At 29.2% G+C, this 23,595-nt stretch overlaps 1 protein-coding gene across 4 annotated transcripts in view; it reads right to left on the bottom strand.

Annotated features, from left to right (window-relative positions):
• The window catches only part of LOC107438567 (uncharacterized), a 45,355-nt gene extending 23,380 nt beyond the window's left edge, over positions 1–21,975 (bottom strand). Inside the window, exon 1 of one of the 4 annotated variants that reach the window (XM_043047580.2) lies at positions 21,810–21,975. In XM_043047580.2, the coding sequence (XP_042903514.1) occupies positions 21,810–21,840 (31 nt within the window). In that variant the 5' untranslated portion in view covers positions 21,841–21,975. Of the gene's footprint in view, positions 1–606; positions 931–2,096; positions 2,346–21,805 lie in introns of those variants that run through there. The other 3 variants (XM_071178368.1, XM_071178367.1, XM_016050882.4) reach the window with 3 other exon arrangements.
• Between the last annotated feature and the right edge of the window lie 1,620 nt (positions 21,976–23,595).

Below are 23,595 nucleotides of genomic sequence, written 5' to 3'. Positions count from 1 at the left end.
CTATACATCTTATTAGAATAAAATATGGGATTAGAATAAAATATGTGTTTTAAAAAGATAGAAAAGAAGAAAGGTGCATAGCAAAAACTCGTGACTCGAATTTTTTTTTCTTTTAGGCTGTGAGAAAGTTGAATAAAATGTTGCTCTCATATGATTGTACAACATGTTTATGGTGAAGCTTCAAAGTTTATAAAATTTAATTTGATAAACTATTATGAGAATATAAAGGACTGAAAGGAAAAAAATATGTAAAAAAGAAAAAAAAATTGATTCTAATGTTGTTTTTTTTTTCATATTGGGAGAAATTTGAGTAAATTACTGTCCATATATCAAATTGGTTTTAATTTTGTACAATAAGCAACTTTACGTTTCTGTATATTGTATAATTCTAAAATTCATATAACTGAATTAAATTAAGTTTTAATGATAATAAAATTAATAAAGTAAGCACTTTTAATATTTTACCATTGTACTATTCTTTTTATTTTTTAAGGTCTAAAAGAAAAACGTGGGCCATAATAATTCCTTTTAACAATATACGTTTAGAAAATAAATTATTTTTATATAGAACATTTTTAATGTAGTTTAAAATTAATTCCAGCTTACTTTCTTGTTTTATATCCATTTTCTCAATTAGTAATTTGATGCTCTTGTATCATATCAAAATATTTTCAAATAAACATGATGGCTATGTGAAATTATCAAAATATTTAAAGATATTTCTGACTTATAGTTTTACCTTAAAACTTAACAATAATTTCTAATTTTCATCTTTTTTTTTCTCATTGTTAATCTCTTTTTAGTCCTTTTTAAAGTTTAAATAATAAACGAGTTACAAACAAACAGTAGCATTCATTTAAAAATTTAACAAATGGTAGGCTTAAACTGAATCCAAATAATATTCTCAACAGATGTATTCAACATATCTATGAAGATTTGAACTTCATCCTATCTTATCAATAGAAAATAAGCTTTGTCTTATTATTGTCTTATCTTACACGAACTGTTACAAATAACAATGTCCCTATTCAAGAGCCTCAGACACTAATTTAAGACTTTCTTCAACTTAAAACTTGATTTAGTATACAGGGTAATACTGAAAAATAAAAAAAAGACCTGAAAATGTTTAGAATTTGGAAGCAATTGAAAAATAACCCGACCGAATTTATTTGAGAGTGGAAAATAGTCGTTGTTTCAAAAAATTAAAAATATTAGTCAGGTTTGTTAAATTAAAAAAAATTCTTTCATTGCATGAGTAGTTTTAATATTTAAAAAAGATTTCGATAATATTTTTGGTTTAATTCATTTAAGACTCTCGTGTATTCCTCTAAAAATAATTTATATTTTTGAAAATTTTGTTTAATTTTCTGCAAGAAAATTGAACATATTCATTTCATTTCCATTTTAAATTCCATTCTCCATTTCCATTTCAAAAATTAAAATGAAAAAAAAAAACAGTTTTATAAACAATCATGTTTTAAAAGGTAACTAGTCTATCTTATCAATAGAAAATAGGCTTTGTCATATCTTAAAAAAACTCTCATAAATCAGACAATCTCCTTATTTAAGAACCTCAGTTTTTTAATTTAACAAATTTTCTTCAACTTAAAACCTGATACAGGGTGATACAAAAAAAGAATAGAAAATATTTCGAATTTGTGTGCAATTAAAAAATAATTCGACCAAATTTACAAGAAAGTGAAAAATAGCCTTTGTTTTAAAGGGTTAAAAAATATTAATCAGCTTCGTAAAATTGAGGAAAAAAAATTGCTTATATTTCATGAGTGATTTTAATATTTCGAAAAAAATTGGGAAATATTTTTGATTTAGTTCATTTAAGACTGTTCTGTTTTTTTTTTAAAAATATTTTATGCTTATAAAAATTGTGATAATTTTTTACGAGAATTTAAAGTATTCTTCTTAGCTTCAAAAATTAAATTTTTATTAATAATCATGTATTAAACGATAGCTATATCTAATATGTTTTTAATTACGTTTAATTAACATGCTCAATAATAATATAATACCAAATAAGTATTGTATTTGTTCAGGTAGTTATTGCTCAGTATAAATAATACCAATTAACATCTACTTACTTAATAGATTATATCCATGTACGTTAAATGATTTGAAACTTCTACATACTTTCCAAAAAGTCATATTAATTAATTTCTAACAATAGTTCTATTTAATACAACATATTAAATAACTGATATAACTGCTGGTATTTTTCTTTTATCAGTTGAATAATAGTCTTTGAAATTTTAAAAATTTTAAAATATATTTAATTAAATTATCTTCAATAGTACATTAGTACTGATAATTTGTCCGGTTAACATTGCTTATGCTGCAAGTTTAAAAAAGGATTAGTTGTTTGTGGACAATGCGGATGTAATGGAAAAATATAAGGATATTTTTTATGATCTTATAATCTAGCATTTTAGAGTTTTAAATACATTGAAGTGTGCTTATTCTTAAGATGATCTTGCATCATTTGTAAGTATAATAAAGATAAAATAGCTTTTTTTTATAAATATTTTAGTCATGATTTGTCGAAACAAAAGAATAATTCGAAAAAGAAAAAAAAGCTTTTAAGTTAGATTGAAAATTGCTAAAATAAAAAATTATTTTTTTATGTAAATTAGAAATTGTTATTAGGAATAGCTTTTTATATTGGGTTCTTTTCTAAACTAATCAGGATAAAGTCTGTTTCTTCATTGGAAATTTTTCGATTTAGTCTGAGAAAAATAAACGTCATTTTAGAGGACAATTTTTGTTATTTGTTTGTTATTGTTTTGTTTTGTTATTTCTCAAGTGAAAAATTCCATTGGCTTCAAAAATATGTATTTGGAAATAAAAATCGACATGTTTCAAGTGCTCAAAAATATTCGTCTATTCTCAAGACTTGCCAGACGTGAATGAGGAGAAACAAAAGTTATTTGAACTATAAAATACAAAATTACCAACGGAAAATGGATAAATATAGGTGATGAGCAAAAGTAGAAAAATTACAGTGCTCCTTCTCGTTTTTCTTTTATATATATATATATTTTCATCAGTTTTATATTTAAAATCACTTTTATTTTTTCTCATTCACGTCCGTCAAATCTTGAGAATAAGCGCTTATTTTTAAGAGCTTTAAACATGTTTGCTTTTATTTCTATCTGCAATTTTTTTGAGCAAACGAAGTTTTCTTTAATCTTTACCACTTCAGTTTCTTGGGATTATTTATTTTATTTTGTTATTTATTTGGTAAGTTCGTCACTATTAACACTGCTTTGTAATAAGCAGTTTTTTTTTTATGGATCCCTGATATCACTCATACTGCTTCTTACTTAAAATATCCTCTTGAATCCAAATACAACTCCTATTTTTCACTATCACATACCTTTTTCGGGAAACACCCTCCCTCCCTATATTTATGACGTTCCTATAGTGACCGCGAAGAGTATTTTTTATTGTAAATCTTCTTAGAAGGAACCGAAGTGGTAACAACAAATTCTAAAATACGACCAGTTGTGGCATAGAAGCAGATACGGGATGTTAATATTCCCCATAAACTATTAAAAAAATCATAAAAAATAATCGTTTTTCGAAGGTGTTTTGTTGTTGCAATTTTTAAACTTATTTTCCATATATTCCTTCTCGCATCTCTCTATTTTCTTGTTCAAAAACACCCAAAAAATATTTAGTCACAATTTTGACAAAAAGCAAATGAGGAGTCAGCAATCTACTTTACTATAATTCTTTCAAATTTCATGCAAGAGCTTCAAAACTTCTCCACAGGGAACAATTATAATTTTAATTAATACATTTCTTCTTGAACTTGAACTTTCGGGGGAAACTCGACTGGAAAAAATGGCCACAATACATGAACGATTGTAGCAATTAAAGAGATTTTGGTGAGTTTTTCTCTCTTAAATTTTAAGAAAAAATCGTTAAGTATTATCGAAATTTGAAATTTTTTGTAATTGAACATTTTTGTCTCTCCAGTCATGCGGAAGAGATTAAAATGGTTAAAATACAGGCTGCGTAAAAAAACCAGACAATAACTTTTAATATAAGTTTATGAAAAAAATTAATTAATAGACTATAACAAATAATTCTCAGAGCAGACTAATAATTCAATTTGATTGGTTTCTAATTGGCTGCTTTTTGAGGCGATACCGAGGTGCAAACGATTGAAATTTTCTGCAAAGAGCCGCAAATCTTTTCTATCTTCAATCTATCCTACTACCGACAAAGTGATTGCTTGAGAGAGTACAAACTTTAGTGTGTTATAATTCGGACCAAAATTATCCATACACTGTAATACATGACATCTGGGGAGTACGGTGGCCATTCTTCAGATGATATCAAGTCCGGAAATACACCTTGCACCACTTTTCTGTCTTTGAAAAAAATCCCCCCAAAATCTTCCATTTTAGGACTTTTTTTAGAACTTTTAACCTTTCTAGTTCCTTATAATAAGTATAATGTAAAAAAAAAAATAATCCGTTTAAGGAGAACTTTGCGCAAGAAATAAATGAATTTCTTTTAAATTAGATTCATAGCCATAAAATATTGGGTGGGTGTTCCCAGAAAATGGGTGTAATATTCATTACCACGAGGCTGTTTTACAAGAATATCAGCCGGGATGGTGTTAGGCTATTTTATCATGCTGCGCAGTGTAATTCCCTGTTTGTTAATGTATTTGCAAATGTTTTTATTTTAAAAGGCTAATTTTTCTCTTATGCAAACTTAATTTACAAATATTATTTTAAAAATAAAATCCCACTTTATCAAAATCAAAAGCCGGGATGGTGTTAGGCTTTTTTATCATGCTGCGCAGTGTAATTCCCTGCTTACTAATGTATTTACAAATGTTTTTATTTTGAAAGGCTAATTTTTTTCTTATGCAAACTTAATTTACAAATAATATTAAAAATAAAATCCCACTTTTCAAAATTATAACGTTAAGTAAATATTTACTGAGGCACCTGCCTTGAAACTTTCTATTCTCGGGAAACATACGCATATCGACCAAAAATACAACTAAAAAATGTTTATCAATATCTATGTACCGTGTATAATTTATTATTAATGTTTTGCATGCTTTGAAATTCCGTTGTGCTTTGAGCCATGTATAAATATAAAAAAAGGAGATTTACAACAACAACAAAAAAGCGTTTTCACGACTTAAAGTTTAAAAAAAAAATAACTGCATAACTCTTGTTCAAATAAGATTGAAAAAAATAGCTGAAATCAACTAGACTTAAGTAATACTAAACAAAAAATATAGTTGCCAAACAAGCCAATCAACCATGAGAGCATATTTCCAATGGCCTTTTAAAAAAACGCTCTTTTTCTACTTTCAACTGCCTTTTTTTTATTAAGTAGGATTAATTGAGGGATCAAAACTTACTCTCATTTTCAAATTGTTAAATCTAGTACAAAAAAATGCAGTAAATCTTATTTCTATATTTTATTCATACCTATCTATAAAAACTTTTGAATGACCTAAAAATAAAAATGCACAAAGTTAAAAAAAAAATTTTTCCCACCTATCCTCTTAGAGTTTTACAGATTTTTAGCCTCTAACTCATAACAGCTTCTATAATTTTCCAGTTAGTAATTTTAGCTGAACTAAGCGTATATATACTACAATCTTTAATAGAATAACTTAGAATAGTCATTTGCTTTATTTAAATAAATTAATATAAAATAAACTATGATACTTCTGTTATTAATCACGTGCTACATAATAATTTTTTTAAAAGTTTAACAAGGTTCCTGGTTCCTCCCATAAAAAGTTTAAGGTTTTTTAATAAATGTATTCTTTTANACTTTCAGTTTTAAAAATGCTTCGATGACTATTTTTAATTTTAGAAGTGTTTAGTTCATGCAATATTTTATACTTCGCAATAAAGTTTAAGTCTTTCATGGTTTCATGAAACAGACAATAAATTATGAAAGAGAACAAGTATTTTTGAATACCCTATACCAGAAAATCAAGCAAAAAACTTGTAACTTGTATAGATTAATTTGGTTGTTATTTGCAATAACCGCATAAAATTTCGTAAATCTAGCAAATATATATAGATATTGAATATTTTAACAAAAAATTAATCTTCTTGTCTTATGTTTTTTTGCTGTAATATTTATATATATATACAGGGTGTTTATAAAGTCCCGGACCCATTTTCATGTTTAATAACTCATAAAATAATAAAGATAGATTAAAATTAATAACATAAATAGTTAGATAGACTCATGAGTTCATGACCCTTAAAAAAGTTCATGACCCTTATCAATGAACTTCCACGTGTGCCCCCTTCGTCGCACGGAGAATATCAAGTCGATAGTCAATTTTACGCCAGGTAGCGGCGCAAGCATGTCTCATCAGTCGTATACTTAGACATGTTGCAAAACTTCGTATTTCCACTACTAGAAGAGCTTCAGTCACATGTCTTTTTGCAACAAGATGGTGCACCACCTCATTGGGGTATCATCTTTCTTAGTTCTTTGAATGACGATTTTCCAGGAAGATGGATTGGGCGAGGAGGTCCAATTCCTTGGCCACACAGATCACCTGATATAAACGCCGCTGGACCTTTTTCTTTGGCGATTTATAAAGGATAATGTTTACAGGAGGATCGTGTCGAATATTTATGACCTAAAAGACAGAATTACAACCGCAGTAGCCTCTGTGGATGCCGATATGCTTGCCGCTACCTGGCGTGAAATTGACTATCGACTTGATACTCTCCGTGCGACGAAGGGGGCACACGTGGAAGTTCATTGATAAGGGTCATGAACTTTTTTGAGTCTATCTAACCATTTATGTTATTAATTTTAATCTATCTTTATTATTTTATGAGTTATTAAACATGAAAATGGGCCCGGAACTTTATAAACACCCTGTATATATATATGCTACATTTTGAATAGATATGTTTGGTGATTACTTTGAATGTCCATAAAATAATATTACTATTGATATTACTATTTAATGTGGCATTTTTTTTAAAACTAGTCTCGCATTTGCTCCAGTATTGGGAGTGACTCGTATCTAACTCTAACAGCAGGGAGTGACTCGTATCGTATTTTTTCTGAATTTTAAAGATATTCAAAAACTATTATATTCAGTTGATTATTTCAAACCAAGTTTATAAGGCAGACTATGTTATTATTTGATTTTATCTTCTTAAAGATCATAAAGAAACTATCTAAAGTTCCTTCACTTTCTAATTTTCATTTTATGAGCTGTAAAAATGATTTAAATTGAAATTGTGTCACAGGTAATGTCGAGAAATCTTCTGTTCTCTCGTTTTTATAGAAGAGAGCATGCATTTTATTACTCCATTTTAAATGACAATAGCATGATAGAAATGATACACGAAAAAGCCATTTTCTTCAAAACCCATTGTTTGGATTTTATACAAAACGTCAGTTACTTCATCTGCTGCCTCTCAATAATTTTGTTTCGAAAACGAAAATGCAGGTATAAAAAAAAATCTTCTTGACATCACGAAAGTTTTGAAGGCAAGGTCAAGGGAGCTTTCTGAATGAAAAAGAAATGACTCAAAAGAATCCAGGCATTTCTTTGTAAGAATGCTTGATTGTGAAGTTCGACGTGAGATTACTAGACTTTAAGAGTTTGGTTCAATAATAAAATTAAATAACTTGAGAAACTTTCAAATTTTATAATTAAATTAATATTGCGATGTGAATATAATTCATTCATGATTCATTACGAACCTTCTTATATGACATTTAAATTTCTAAATGGCTCTTATGTTAAACATTGATTACATTTTTATAGAATGGAAATGTGTATGTGGACTGGGTTTACAACTAGTTTTGAATCTATGAGTGTTTGAGTTACTAAACATGATGTAGGAAATTATGTGTTGTTTGAACTGAGAATATTTTGCTGCAAAAATGCAATATCGGTGAGTAGAAATAGTTTCTTTTATTATTTTCATCTAATCCAGTGTTTCCCAAACTTATGACTTTTGTGAACCCTTTCTAAATTTTTCGTAACGCTGTGTACCACTAATTAAAAAAAAGTGAATGTATTTTTTACTATAAATTTTTTTTACAAAAGTTAAAAATCACAACTGGCTGTTGACACCACTAATTATTAACTGTTAACTGTGCAAAAAATAGCCAATAGAAAAATACGTAATCGTAAATTTTCATGGCTAGCTTTGTTTGTGAAAAATGTTTTTTGAAATTTTCGTTTGTTGCAAGGTATTTCGCATAAAAACGCGTACCCCCGCTGAACTGTTCCTGTACCCCTGAGGGTACGCGTACCACACTTTGGGAAACACTGCTAATCCTTTGCATTCTACTAGTGTCTGGAAGTTGAATGAAGAGCTTGTTTTAATTGTTTTTGAAAATTTAAGACTTTTTTAAATTAAAATTATCAACCAATGGAAAAAATAATTGTTTTAAACACATGGCTTAATTTTTTACTTTACTAGATTTGCATTTTGCAGTACTTACTATAGTTTGTCTGTAGAAAGAACTCCCCTCCACACAATTGTTTTGTTGTTATGGAAACAAGAAATAGCGCATTTTAAAGGAGGGGGGGGGGACTTCTCTCGCCGATGCGAGTTAAAACCTGTCTTAAATATTGATCTAAAACTCCTACGTGAAATAGTTAAATCTCGTAACCATAACCACTACTCCAGACAAAAAATGTGAGGAGTTCTTTTCATCGACAAACTATAGCAAAAATAATCAGTTACATTTGGCTTCTTAAAAACTACGCCAAACTGTATAAATCCTGTCTCCTACGTGAAACACACCTGCTATAAGTTCAAATTTGAACTAATATTTTATTGTAATTTTCATTTTCCTATGGACCACCTGAAGTATATGCCGAGTTTAATGTACATCCGTCAACCAAGACAGATTATATGTGCGTCTTACACCACCGAGTATTTTACAATGTATTTTACATTATACCACCCTGCATTCTCTGAATTTTGCACGAGATAGTGGAATGCAAAGGATTAAACAGTTTTATTTTAATTATAATTATGTAATCTTTTGCCCGTCGCTATCCATCAATTTGCCGCAATCCTACCTTTACACACATCCATTTTGATCGAAATTGAGAACCTTGTTGCGATAAAAAGCATACTACATTATCACTGTGCACTGTTTTAAAATACTAGGGTTCAATGCGTTTTCAACATTCCTTAAAATACCTATGTATAAAATGATAGTTGCTCTGAGGAGCTGATATCTTCATTTAGGTGGTGGAATATAGAAGTTTTCAGTTAGCTAGGGGGTTGGGGACACACAAATCCTTAAGACCAGATGCTTCACTAATTAACTTGCTGGGTACCCGTTCTTCGTAAGGGTTAAAGAAAAGTCGCGAATCATTATATTGTTATTATTCAACATTACGCAATTATGCAAAAAATTTAAAACCATAAATCGACAGTAAAAATCGTAAAATTTTTACGATACAAAAATATTTCTAAAGTTTACATAAGGAATAAATTACTGTAGTGCCCCGAAATAGAACAAAATAACAGATAGCTTTAAAATCGTTCCAAAGTTGGATGATTAGGCAAGAGTTTTCTTAAGACGTTTTGTGAGCCCGTTAAAGTACAAATAAAGTGTCCATGAGGAGGATACATACTAAGATATTATTTGTGCTACATAGACTAAAGCAAATATCAGCGTGAAGCACAAATGAAGTACAGAATGAAATATTGAAAAACTGTACTTCATTTGTACATTATAAGTAAAGTGTGTTATGTAGTACTTATAACGGGACTAGCAAATTTTCAAACGTTCGAATTGAAAATACATAATTGACTTAAAAATTCCCTGCAGTTGTAAATAGTTTTGAATCCATCGTCTGAAATAATGGAATTGAAATATTCTGGTTATAGTTGAAAAGTTTAAAGCTTCCTTGTTGAATTTCTAATTTTATTAATTTTTTTATTTGAATAAATTTCATTTTATTTACAACATCTGAAACCTTCAGTTAAAAACTCGGTACCCGAAACTATGAAATCAGTTTTTCTTTCTCTTATATTGTTATTTAATTCTCTCCCATTATTATTCTTTTTTCATATTATCATTTGTTGCCCTACTCGGTGGTGTACGTTATTAGCTTACACGAGACAAGTTTTTAGAAGTTAAACTAAATAATGATTAACTATATGCTCAGTATAGAGATGCTCCAAGTCAGAAGCTGAACTATATCACTGAGTAAAATCAATCAATCAGTTGTCGCTTACACTATTCCAATTTGACGATTTATATTCACATTTCAATAGAAACGTTTTCATTTTGGTTGCTTTTAATAACTCATTGCCAAGCGCGCCGACAGAATAATATAAAAGGGGGTGCAACCCTCTAACAAACTACCCCCCCCCAAAAAAAAAAGTAAATGAAATATTCTGTTTTTACGTATACTTTCATCTGCTAATTTTTCTCAAGATACATTTCTTCATTGTTAACAAGATATTTAAAAAAAAAACGAATTTTTTGTACTAGCAAATTTTGTCACGAGAAACTGTATTGATGGCACTGGCATAGCTACTGACTTTGAAACACAAATAACTACAAACAGTAGTTTCGTATACTAGCATGTTTGTGCACGCTTAACGCTTAACATTGGTATTTATTGTGTTGATGAAGTTTTACAGTTGTGAGAAGTCAGTTTGAGTTATACACCTTTGTTAAACTAAATAACTAATCATCAAAAATATAATATTATTTGTATTTTATTAAATGAAATTTAAAAAATATAGCTTAGATATCTGCCAAGTCTGTGCATGCTCAGTGTGCATAAGAAAAGAATCAAAGATGACGCAGAATTCATTGAAAAAGTTATTAACAGATTTGGAAAGAAAACAGGACGATTACAATTCTTATTTGATTAAACAATTTTTTAATTGTTATGTATCAATAATTACTTAATTATTTGTTTTTGGATAAAAATATTTTTAATGAAAAAAGTTTATAAATTTTATTTTTTTTTTGTATCTCTTTAATTGTTTTTTTAAAAAAAAAAAAAAGCCAGGNCACGTGGAAGTTCATTGATAAGGGTCATGAACTTTTTTGAGTCTATCTAACCATTTATGTTATTAATTTTAATCTATCTTTATTATTTTATGAGTTATTAAACATGAAAATGGGCCCGGAACTTTATAAACACCCTGTATATATATATGCTACATTTTGAATAGATATGTTTGGTGATTACTTTGAATGTCCATAAAATAATATTACTATTGATATTACTATTTAATGTGGCATTTTTTTTAAAACTAGTCTCGCATTTGCTCCAGTATTGGGAGTGACTCGTATCTAACTCTAACAGCAGGGAGTGACTCGTATCGTATTTTTTCTGAATTTTAAAGATATTCAAAAACTATTATATTCAGTTGATTATTTCAAACCAAGTTTATAAGGCAGACTATGTTATTATTTGATTTTATCTTCTTAAAGATCATAAAGAAACTATCTAAAGTTCCTTCACTTTCTAATTTTCATTTTATGAGCTGTAAAAATGATTTAAATTGAAATTGTGTCACAGGTAATGTCGAGAAATCTTCTGTTCTCTCGTTTTTATAGAAGAGAGCATGCATTTTATTACTCCATTTTAAATGACAATAGCATGATAGAAATGATACACGAAAAAGCCATTTTCTTCAAAACCCATTGTTTGGATTTTATACAAAACGTCAGTTACTTCATCTGCTGCCTCTCAATAATTTTGTTTCGAAAACGAAAATGCAGGTATAAAAAAAAATCTTCTTGACATCACGAAAGTTTTGAAGGCAAGGTCAAGGGAGCTTTCTGAATGAAAAAGAAATGACTCAAAAGAATCCAGGCATTTCTTTGTAAGAATGCTTGATTGTGAAGTTCGACGTGAGATTACTAGACTTTAAGAGTTTGGTTCAATAATAAAATTAAATAACTTGAGAAACTTTCAAATTTTATTATTAAATTAATATTGCGATGTGAAGATTATAAATTCATTCATGATTCATTACGAACCTTCTTAGTTGACAATGAATTTTCTAAATGGCTCTTATGTTAAACAATGATTATATTTTTATAGAATGGAAATGTGTATGTGGACTGGATTTACTTCTAGTTATGAATCTATGAGTGTTTGAGTTACTAAACATGATGTAGGAAGTTATGTGTTGTTTGAATTGAGAATATTTTGCTGCAAAAATACAATATTGGTGAGTAGAAACAGTTTCTTTTATCACTTTCATCTAATCCAGTGTTTCCCAAACTTATGACATTTGTGAACCCTTTCTAAATTTTTCGTAACGCTGCACTGTGGGTCAGAAGACCATGTTCTTTGGCCAAAGGATAAAAATTAAATTTTCAACTAAAATCTGTGTAGGTAGTTTTAATATAGCCCAAATTAAGTATTCATAATCATTCCAAACATTATAATTTACTTTTTGGACCGACGAGAATACAATGTAATGAAAAATATGTTTAAAAAAATTTATTTTTAATGTAACTTTTAAATTTTTATTTCAGAAATATACATAGGAATTTCCCCTTACTGTTACATTTTTATCAGAGTAATTAGTCTGAAATTATAGTACAATTTTTCAATTTGTTGGATTAGTTAATACTCTTGACAAACTTATAGTTTATATCTTATCATTTGACTTTTTACAATGTTTGAATGACTTTCGAAACTTAGCTCCAAAAAGTTTCACTAGGTAATTAGCTAAACTTTTTTTGTCGTCTTCTTTGATGTTTCCTCTTTCGAAAAAACCTGCCCCATTTTGCCCGTATTGCAAAGGTGAACTAAATATACCGAAAAACAAAAATTATTTTTTTTTTCATGTTTTCGCGTCATTTTGCAATATTACTTCGGAAATATAATTTGCTTTTAATTTTTAATATATAATTATGAAAATTATTTTATTTTCATTGCTGTATTTAATTATTTAAACGTACTATAATATTTTTTTTATTTTTGCTCGACATATTTCAGCTGACATTTTTTTGGGGGGGAGGGGGAATTTTTAGTGCATTTCAAAATTTCAACTATGAATTCAATTTATCTGCACATAAAAACCCCTAAATAAAAAACCCCAAATTTTGAAACAAATTTTATCGAAATACTAATTTTGGCCTTGGATGCTGTCCCACTGTGCGCTGTGTACCACTAATAAAAAAATGAATGTATTTTTTACTATAAAATTTTTTTACAAAAGTTAAAAATCACAACTGACTGTTGACACCACTAATTATTAACTGTTAACTCTGCAAAAAATAGACAATAGAAAAATACGTAATCGTAAATTTTCATGGTTAGCATTGTTTTTAAATAACATTTTTTGAAAATTTCGTTTGTTTCAAGATATTTCGCATAAAAACGTGTACCCCCGCTAAACTGTTCCCGTACCCCTGGAGGTACGCGTACCACACTTTGGGAAGCACTGATCTAATGCTTTGCATTCTACTAGTATCTGGAAAGTAAATAAGGAGCTTGTTTTAATCTTTTTTTGAAAATTTGAGACTTTTTTTCAGTTTTAAATTAAAATTATCGGCCAATATAAAATAATTCTTTTAGACACATGGCTTAATTTTTTACTTTACTAGATTTGTATTTTGCAATAATTACTATAGTTTGCCTATCGAAAGAGCTCCCCTTCAACACAATAGTTTTGCTGTTGTGGAGACAAGCAATAGCTCCTTTTAAAGAGGGGAACTTCTCTCGCCGATGCAAGTCAAAACCTGTCTTAAATACTCGTATTGCCCCAAAACTACTACGTGAAATAGTTAAATCTCGCTACCATAACCACTGCCACTACTCCGGACAAAAAACATGAGGAGTTCTTTCCATAGACAAACTATATCAAAAATAATCAAAAGCGCATATAAATAAAAGCGTTCCTTATTCTTTTTCTCTTACTTATCTGATCTAAATTCAAAATAAGTCTTAAATATGACCTATTTGAAATAGATAAGCCTCGAAACCATAGTCACCGCCACTGATTCAGGTGGATTGTGAGAGGAGTTTCTTCCATAGACAGACTATTCTAAATCTAATGGTTTGTGCCGAAGTAACTTTTGTAATACAGGGTGGTTACAATTAAGGTTATTCTGTTTAGTTTCGCAAGGAGTCAGTTCTAGTTGACGGATGTCAATGAAACTTGATATACACGTTATGCGCACCTTGGAAAAAAATCTGCAATAATCAGGAAATACAAATTCCGATCACCAGGTAAAAACATTTATTGCATAATAAATAAAACCAAATTTTAAAGCAGAAAACCTTGTTGAAAAATAGCATATGTACTATGCTCTTTCATTTTTCGTCAAGCATAACACGTTATATCGTGTTCAACAGTAAGGCGTAGGATTTCCCGATCTATTGCAGAAACATGACATCGGTATTCTTAACAAATTACCGTCGTTCATGTAAAACAATAATACAAGAAATGAACGTTCTTTCATCTGCAACAGCCTGGAGAATGATTGTTATGGCAGTGACATTGGGCTTCTTAAAACTGCCCCAAGCTGTATAAATCCTGTCTCCTACGTGGAACGCGCCTGCTATTAGTTCAAACTTGAACTAATATTTTCTTGTAATTTTCATTTTCCTATGGTCCACCTGAAGCATATGCCGAGTTTAATGTACATCCATCAACCAGAACAGATTATATGTGCGTCTAACACCCCCAGTATTTTACAATGTATTTTGTATTTTACATTATGCCACCCTGCATTTTATTAAAGTTCTGAGAAATATAGGATAGATCTCTGAATTTTGCACGAGATAGTAGAATGCAAAGGATTAAACAGTTTTATTTTAATTATAATTATGTAATATTTTGCCCGTCGCTATCCATCAATTCGTCACAATCCTTCCTTTACACGATCGAAATTGAGAACCTTGTTGCTATAAAAAGCATGCTATGTTATTACTGTTCACTATTTTAAAATACTATGGTTCAATACGCTTTCAGCACTCCTTAAAATACCTTTATATAAAATGACAGATCTCTGAGGAGCTGGTAGCTTCATTTAGGTGGTGGATAATGTTAGTTTTCAGTTAGCTATGGGTTTTTTTTAACAAACCCAATACCAACAGACCCAATTTTCGGGTTTACTACTGCTATTGTTCAACTCCGTAGCCTTGTAATTTTAATCCCAATCTAGGAGACAAGGGAACTCCTGGATCAAGAAGTGGGAGAAATTTGCCTTCGTGGAGAATTTTTAGATGGAACTAACCAGCATTTGCGTTACATGGAAAGGAAAACCACGTAAACTTCCCATGGTTAGCCTGACAGCAAGGGAACTCTAACCCATGATCCGTCTACCACTGAGGATATTTTACGTCAGCACTGTAGTCGGTGCGAGCCGGATTCGAATTAACCAACTATTGCTGGGATTCGAACCCGGTTCACCTCATTGGGAGTAGAGAACTTGCATTGGGAGGTGACCCTTGAGCCACCACGGCTCAATCTACAGAGTTTGGGACACACGAGTCTTTAAAACCAGAAACTTTTTTACTACTTAATTAGGGGGATACCCGTTCTTTGTAAGGGGTAAAGAAAAATCGCAAATTATTATATGGATATTATTCAATATTACGCAATTATGCAAAGAAATTTAAACCCATATATCGACTGTAAAAATCGGCTGTAACAAATTTTTTGAAGTTAACATAAATAATAAGGTACTGTAGCTCCCCGAGATGACATATATTTTTAAAACTGTTCTAGAGTTAGATAGTTAGCTGTGGTGAACCCGTTAAAGTATAAACAAAGTGTCCATTACGAGAATATATGCTAAGATATTCGCTGTGCTACATAGACTAAAGCAAAAAACAACGTGAATAAAGCACAAATGAAGTACAGAATGAAATGCTGAAAAACTGTACTTCATTTGTGCTTTATATGTAAAGTGCGTTATGTGTGTACTTATTACGGGAGTTGCATATTTTTAAAAGTTCGAATTGAAAATATATTATTCCCTTACGAATTTCCTGCAGTTGTAAATAATTTTGAAGCCATCGCCTGAAATAATAGAATTGAAATATTCTGGTTACAGTTGAAAAGTAGAAAACTTTCTTGTTGAATTTCTAGTTTTATTAATTTTTTTTATTTCAATAAATTTCATTTTATCAACAACATCTGAAACTTTAGTTAAGCACTCGGTACCCGAAACAATGAAATTAGTTTTTCTTTTCTTTCTCTTTTATTGTTATTTAATTCTCTTTCATTATTATTCAATTTCTTTTTATTATTATTTGTTGCCCTACTCGGTGGTTTACGTTATTAGATTACACGAAACACGGTTTTAGAAGTTAAACTAAATAATGATTAACTATGCTCAGTATAGAGATGCTCCTAGTCAGAAGCTGAACTATATCACTGAGTAAAATCAATCTATCAGTTGCCGCTTACACCATTCCAATTTGACGATTTATATTCACATTTCAATAGAAACGTTTTCATTTTGGTCGCTTTTAGTAACTCATTGCATTAATTATTAACGTATTGCCAGTGGACGGATAAGTGACGTCATCTTAGACGCTTTATTATTTCCCATCAAAATTAGATTCATGGAATAGCGGCTAATATATGATAATCAAGATTTACTATAATCAAGCAATTTGCACTTCAATAAATAACTAAATTCTTTTCTTTCAATGACCGTTGATTTTTGATTATTAAAGTTATTTAAGATCAGGTTATAGAAACACGTTTTAAAACAAGTTGTAGTTATAACAAGTTCAAGAAAATAATTGCGGATTTTCAGATAGTTTATCTTTTAAATTATTAATTCAGTGACGTCATTTCACTTTCATTTGGTCTGAGCTTACCTAACATAATGAATAGAAAATAAATTATTGTTGAAAATTATGCAATGTACACAATGTTTGATTAAACAGATACTTTGATCAACTGGTGTGCTTGCACTTCTAGAAGAAGAAGATCACGCATTCTCACATATTTGACCTATGACGTATGCGCCAGCTGATCGTTTTATTTTATTTTATAACCGTCTTGAACAGTCGCAACCCAATTTTTTGGGTTTACGACAACTAATGTTCTACTCCGTAGACTTGTAATTTTGAACCCAATCCAGAAGACAAGGGAACTCCTGTATCGAGTATCGGGAGAAATTTCTGCCATTGTGGAACACTTTTTTTTGAGGGAACTAACCCGCATTTGCGTTTCATGGAGAGGAAGACCACGAGAACTTTCCACGGTTAGCCTGAAGGTAAGGGGACTCTAACCCATGATCCGTTTACCACTGAGGATATTTCACGTCAGCACTGTGGTGGGTGCGAGCCGGATACGGAATTCGTATCGACTGGGATTCGAACCCGGTTCGCCTCATTGGAAGGCGAACGCTCTATCCCATGAGCCATCGCGGCTCAATAAATTGACCCGGACGTGATTTGAACACAGCTGATCGTTTGTAAGCAAATTGGTGTGTTTGAAGACGTGTTAAGTTTCTCCACATAAACTAAAATGTTAATTAACGCGAAGTTAATTAAACGCTCATCGAACCGCATCGCTCATCGAATTTATTGAAATATAATTCTTAGGTATCCAATTATCATTGATCAAAACATTGCAAAGAAAAAGTGTCTTTAGTTTAATTTGTAACAATCCTTAATGCTTAAACCTGCATGAAACATTCAATATTGAAATGTAATAAAATTAGAGAACGATTTTGAAGATCGGAGAGCTGTAATTGTTCGTAACTCATTCAAATTTAAATGCTATTACACAGACAGTTCTGGAGTTATAATGAAAATACACAGACACAGACAAATTCTTTTTTTCTCATAAAACCATTCAATCTTCTAAATGGTTTAATAATTATGTTTTTATCTAGTTTAGAGCGTGATAAAAGACAATGTATTTTTCCTCACACTGAACTTAGAAATGCGGAAACATTGACGGCTCTTTTCTGTCATGATAATTGGATTTTTCGACTTTAAGCGATGTATCTCAAAACCTATTAAATATAACTGAGTGGAATTTGGAATACTGATGTCTTAATTACTTTAATTTGTTTTACTAATAAAACCCAAGACAAAATTTTGTTTTGAATTTCTTGCTTAGTTTCTTTTTAAAAATAATATTAGAAAAATACAAAATTTTAATTTCGAGAGTTTTTTTTCTAAGTACTAAATCAAAATTTCTAAAAACAATAAAAAACATGGAATTTTTATTATTCAAAACAAATAAAAAACATTGATTGTTGAAGCATAATATCTTAAATTGTGTTAAAACTTGGTATCAATTTGTTTTAATTTGTAATATTTTAAAATTCGGAATTTTTTTTAAAGATGTGTAGAAGATTTATGAATATTATTGCTATATAAAAAATTTAAATTAGTGCGTGAATTTTTTTAAAAAAAAAAGCTTTATAAATGCGTCTCGGGCTCCTTGAAAATAAAAATAGGGTGTTTGAAAAGCTGGAGAAAAAAGCTCTCATTTTAAATATACAAGAATCCCAATCAATCCCTGTGGTGTGGTTGATTTTGCTCAATTCCTATTTTTTTAATTTATTTTAATTAGGTCAAATACAATCCTGTTATAAAATATTCTTATTGTTAGGACTAATCATAATCTATGATACCCTACTCTAGTTTCATTAACAGTAAGGGGTGTTCATGGCTTTATTTTCTTTATGAGAACAAAGTAGGTTATAGTTTATCTGAAAAAGGTTTTGCTTGTTGGCAGTATATGTACTGACAGCTTCGTTAATTGTAGGAAAATGTAGTTTCATTTTATTTATCTAATTATCATAGATGACTGGCAATATTATTCATGCAATTTTATTTTCGAAATAAAACTGCGGCTCCTACATAAATATTTACTAAACTTCTTTTATTTTATTTGGCGCAGTATTTAAAGTGCTCAAATTATTTTTACACAGCTTCTCTAACAATAAGATATTTTTCTTTGTTTAATCGTTTTTATTATCCTAATTTTATTTTAATAAACACCGAAAAAAGATAAATAAATAGGTTTGTACAAATATTCTATCTTATATTTCGCATATTTTAAAACTTTTTTTCTATTTAAATAGATATTGTAAAACTATTAAACATAATATTTTCCAAGTATTTTTTAATTTTTTTTTTAAATGTCATTTAATTTCATGAACGAGAGGTCATTTGTGATTTAAAGATTCATCTTAATAATTGCAAAATAATCAAAGATTACTTTTAGTTAAATCATTTTTAAAATATTCCAGAAAAATTTCCCTATCCTCCCTAACTATTAACACAAAATCAAAATACATTAATGCCTCATATTGGCGTGTAATTGTATTAGTTATCTAGAAAAACAGCTTTTAAAAATACGCCTTTTTTTTTCCTTTCATTAATAGGGCTTTTCATCCTAGTAAAAACAAAAGCTTCCCATATTTAATCTCCTCCCCATTGAGGTAAAGCATAACTTCAGCCAAGCGGAAAGTGTTACTATTAATAGCATCTTTTAACAGGAGGGGGTTTCTTTGTTTAGACTTTGAATGAGTTAGCTTTTTTGAGTGATTTATGAATCTCAACCAAGAGAACTCAGCCCGTTTAGAAGAGATTTCTAACAAATATGTTTTGATTTTTAAAATTATTTAGTTCAAATTTAATACAATGTTTTATCACTTGGAATTAATTAATGTGTTTTACCGTGTTTCTTGGCATGTTTGTGTTTTAAACCCGTAATTTTTCTTTTATTTTATTTATGTATGATTTCAATCTCTTGATTATAGTTAAAAATATTTTTTATTTTCATTTTTTTTTTCGTAACCTGAGGGAATTCGTTTTCTATATGACTTGAAATGTGCTAAGGGACATATGCCCTTCTTAAGAAAGGAAAAAAAGTACCAAAAATGTACAATTTCATTAAAAAATGCTCAAAATCTATTAAAATGCATATGAATAAAATAAAAAAATTTTATTTTTATCCATTTTTAGTAACTATTATCCTTTTTTAAATTATTCTTTTTAATAAAATTTGATTTTGCCCTCTTATTGAAAAAATATCATAATTAAATTATTCAGAAATAATAAATTAATAGGATATATGTGAATGGGTGATTAGAAAAGTATGCATATCATTATTACTTATTATCACTTTTCTAATTTTAAATAAGTATTATTCGTGTTCTAATCATCCATTAACATATTAAATTATAAGCACTCATTAAGGAAACATAATATTAAATTTGTGCAATTTAGTACAAAGAGTTTTCTTTTTCTTAAAAAATATGTAAAATTAAAATTTATACTGTGTAATCGCAGAGTTCTCCCTAGGAATTAAAAAAAGGCAGGGTGCTTCCTCACAGAAAAGGGTACTTTGAGTTGTGAAAATGTGACTCACTTAACACAGTAAATATTTATCAAAATGTGTAATATTATGTAATAACTGAATTTGATCCTCAAAAATTTTTAAGTTACCGTCTTATACTATTTTATGTGTATATTTCAAAAAGTAATATTCACTCCTTATCTCAATACGAGAAAAATTTGCAGTTTATAGTTTGTAGTTTTTCGGCAATTTATACTGAAAAATATTAAGAAATGAAAAAATACAATACAATTTAGGTGTTTGTCATTGGCAGATTTTTATATTTTCTGTAGCCTTTTTGTTACAAAATTTGACAGTCGAAATTTTACGTGGTACAGAAAAAAAGCTAATTTAATTTTAAATGATTTTTAATTTAATACGGAAGAACATGGAATATGGAAGAAACTTATCATTAACAAGTTGCCGCAAATGGCTACTATGGCAATCCTATTTGTGACAATATGTAGGCAAATTACGACTATATCTGTCTTAAGAGTGTCTATCGTCTCAAATAAAAATCTTTTTTAGTGGATCTGCTAATTATCTTTTGTATCGAAAGTCAGGAGTATCGAAAACATTAGTAATCTCAGAATCATCGAATTGGAATCTTAAAAAACATCGAACGTGGAATGATGGTCTCGAAAATTTTCGCCCCTAGAGAAGGCACACCCTGCTTCTGCTCACTTTAATTAATAATAAAATGAACATCATCAGTACGAAGTGTACTAATACATTTATTTGTTAACTATTCAGTTATACAGTAAAAAAATGTAACATCCCAGTTAACTCATAAATTTTTTGGAAGAGAAAATATTGTTGCGATTGAGCATATGACGATTATAGTTGGCGATAGTTTTCACGGAAAAATTGACAAAAGTGACAAGTTTCACTTCCAAATTTTAATTGTTTGTATAATTGAAAAAAAAAGTGTTTTTGAATAGCAGCAAAGTGTTAAAAACTCACGTTTAAACGTAAAGTATTACTGAATTATTATTGTTAGAAACGCAACTTCAACTTAAAAGGAACGATTTAGTTTAGTTATTACTATGATCTACTTTTTATTAACTTAAACTACTTTAAAGAAATTTTTTTTATAATAAGTCATTATAAAAACATTTTTTTAAAAGTAATAAATATAAAGCTAGAAGAGTTATCATAAAATAGAGCAAAGCAGTAAACATTTTAGAAATATGAATTCATTTCATTTAAAGTTTTGCACTTATTCTTTGTCTTAAGAAAAAATACTGCATTTTTTTTTCATTTAAAAAAAGCAATTCTACAATTTCTATTTTGACTTCTAATTGTTCTATATGTTGCTTCCGGTAAAGGAGTGAGTTCTTGAGTCTTAAGTAATATTAAGTTTTATTATAAGCCAATAACAGTGATGGTTCCATGATTGATTTGAATAAATAATTTAAACCTCAATTAAAAATGAAATTTGAGAAATTAGAAGAAAAAAGTATTCAAAAATATCTTTAATAGAAATGTACTTACGAAATTTTCTCAAATGTCTCGACAATTTCATTTTTAACCATTTAGTTGGAACATTTTAACTTTCCTACTTCTACATGAACTACTATACAAAAAAGAATTACAATTCGTGTAAATCAAAAGATAATTTTACAACAGATGGTGAACTTCTTTTGATTATCTTTATTGTTCGTTACTACTGATATAGAACTCTGCCAGAATTTTAATTTTCTTTTATGATTATTCTATTCTTTCGTTCAATTCGTTAAGTTTAATTGGCAAAAAATCACAGATACCTACTTCGTTTCTTAGCGGAAATATACTATTGCTTAAAAAAATAAATATTTATCCCCTAAAATGAAACCCTTTTTTAGATTGCTTAGTTGTACTTTATTTAATTAAATATTTAAAACAAACGACAAAATATAAAAAATATTGGTTATTTGGGTTTTAAGAATACACTTTGGGGAGAGAGAAATAAAAATAGTAAGAGAACAAGATCATCTAAATCACAAGTGGACTTATTTATTTATTTATTTTGGAACAGAACGAACATGGTTCTGATTTTGAAGGTTAAAAAAATATATTGACACATGTAAAGTCAATGCGGAAATGTAAATTATTATTATTTTCCTTCGTAGCTTTATTAATGCCAAGTGTTTAAGAACAAATTTCTATCAATAGTTGTTAAACCGTTTCTCTGTTCGCTGGCGCATAGAATAAAAAAAACTGTTATTATAATATTAATTAATAAATAAAATAAATAAATGCATGATAACAGATAATATTAGTTAATTAATAACTTTGTATATTAATGGAATAAAAGGTCCAGATTGATCATAATTCTGAAAAACCCCTAACGAACAAGCATGTTCTTGTAGAACAATGACCAACGGAATTTATTTGCTTTCTTACAACAGGGTTCATATGAACCATGAAAATTCTGAAGTGCCGTAGTTATATCGATGCAAAAAAAAAAAAAAATTTGTTCGCAACTATCAGAATATTTTATTAACTAAAACCAATCTCTGGAGAATTTGAAATTTTAATTATTTAGTTAATGTTAATAGTAAAATATTTCAACCTCTTTGAAACAAGATAGATACCTCGATTTAATTTCCGCCAAAGCGAATTAAATCGAGTACTGACTATATGGCAGCATTGAGGTTTTTGGAATAATTAAAATGTTGGCGGCATTCGGTCACTAAGTGTTAAATTTTTTTAAAAAAATGGATAAAACTTGTTTTAGAACCAAACGACTTTTACTTTTCAATAGAGCGCTCTCCGGGTGTCTCAGGTTCAAATCCCAGAGATGGATGATCAATACAAATTCCGCACCCAGCTCGCACCGATCACAGTGCTGACTTGAAATATCTTCAGTGGTAGACATATCATGGGTTAGAGTCCTCTTGTCATCTTGCTAACCATGAGAGGTGTTCGCGGTTTTCGTCTCCCTATAACGCAAATGAGATTTAGTTCCATCAAAAAGCCCCCACGAAAGCAATTTACCCCAAAGCTTGATCCAGGAGTTACCTTGACCACTGGATTAGTTTCAAAATCACAAGACTGCCCAGTTGAAAAATTAAAATTAGGTCGGCTGTTCAACGACAGTTAAAAATAATGTAAATGTGAAATAATTGCGTTGACCATGCGTTGATTTCTGAACAAACTGAATGTCTCCCCATTTTCCTGAAACCTTAAGTCAAAAATGGATTAAACAAATTTTCTGAAAGAAAAAAGGAGTTTTCTAAACAGTGAATCACAGTAAATATTGCTCTCTTGCTAGTAACTACAAATATTGCCATCAAAT

The sequence above is a fragment of the Parasteatoda tepidariorum genome, chromosome 3, assembly GCF_043381705.1.
Source record: "Parasteatoda tepidariorum isolate YZ-2023 chromosome 3, CAS_Ptep_4.0, whole genome shotgun sequence".
In the NCBI taxonomy this organism is placed as follows: Eukaryota; Metazoa; Arthropoda; class Arachnida; order Araneae; family Theridiidae; genus Parasteatoda; species Parasteatoda tepidariorum.
The sequence above is the reverse complement of the archived record's forward strand: the minus strand, read 5'-3'. Positions and strand labels throughout refer to the sequence as shown.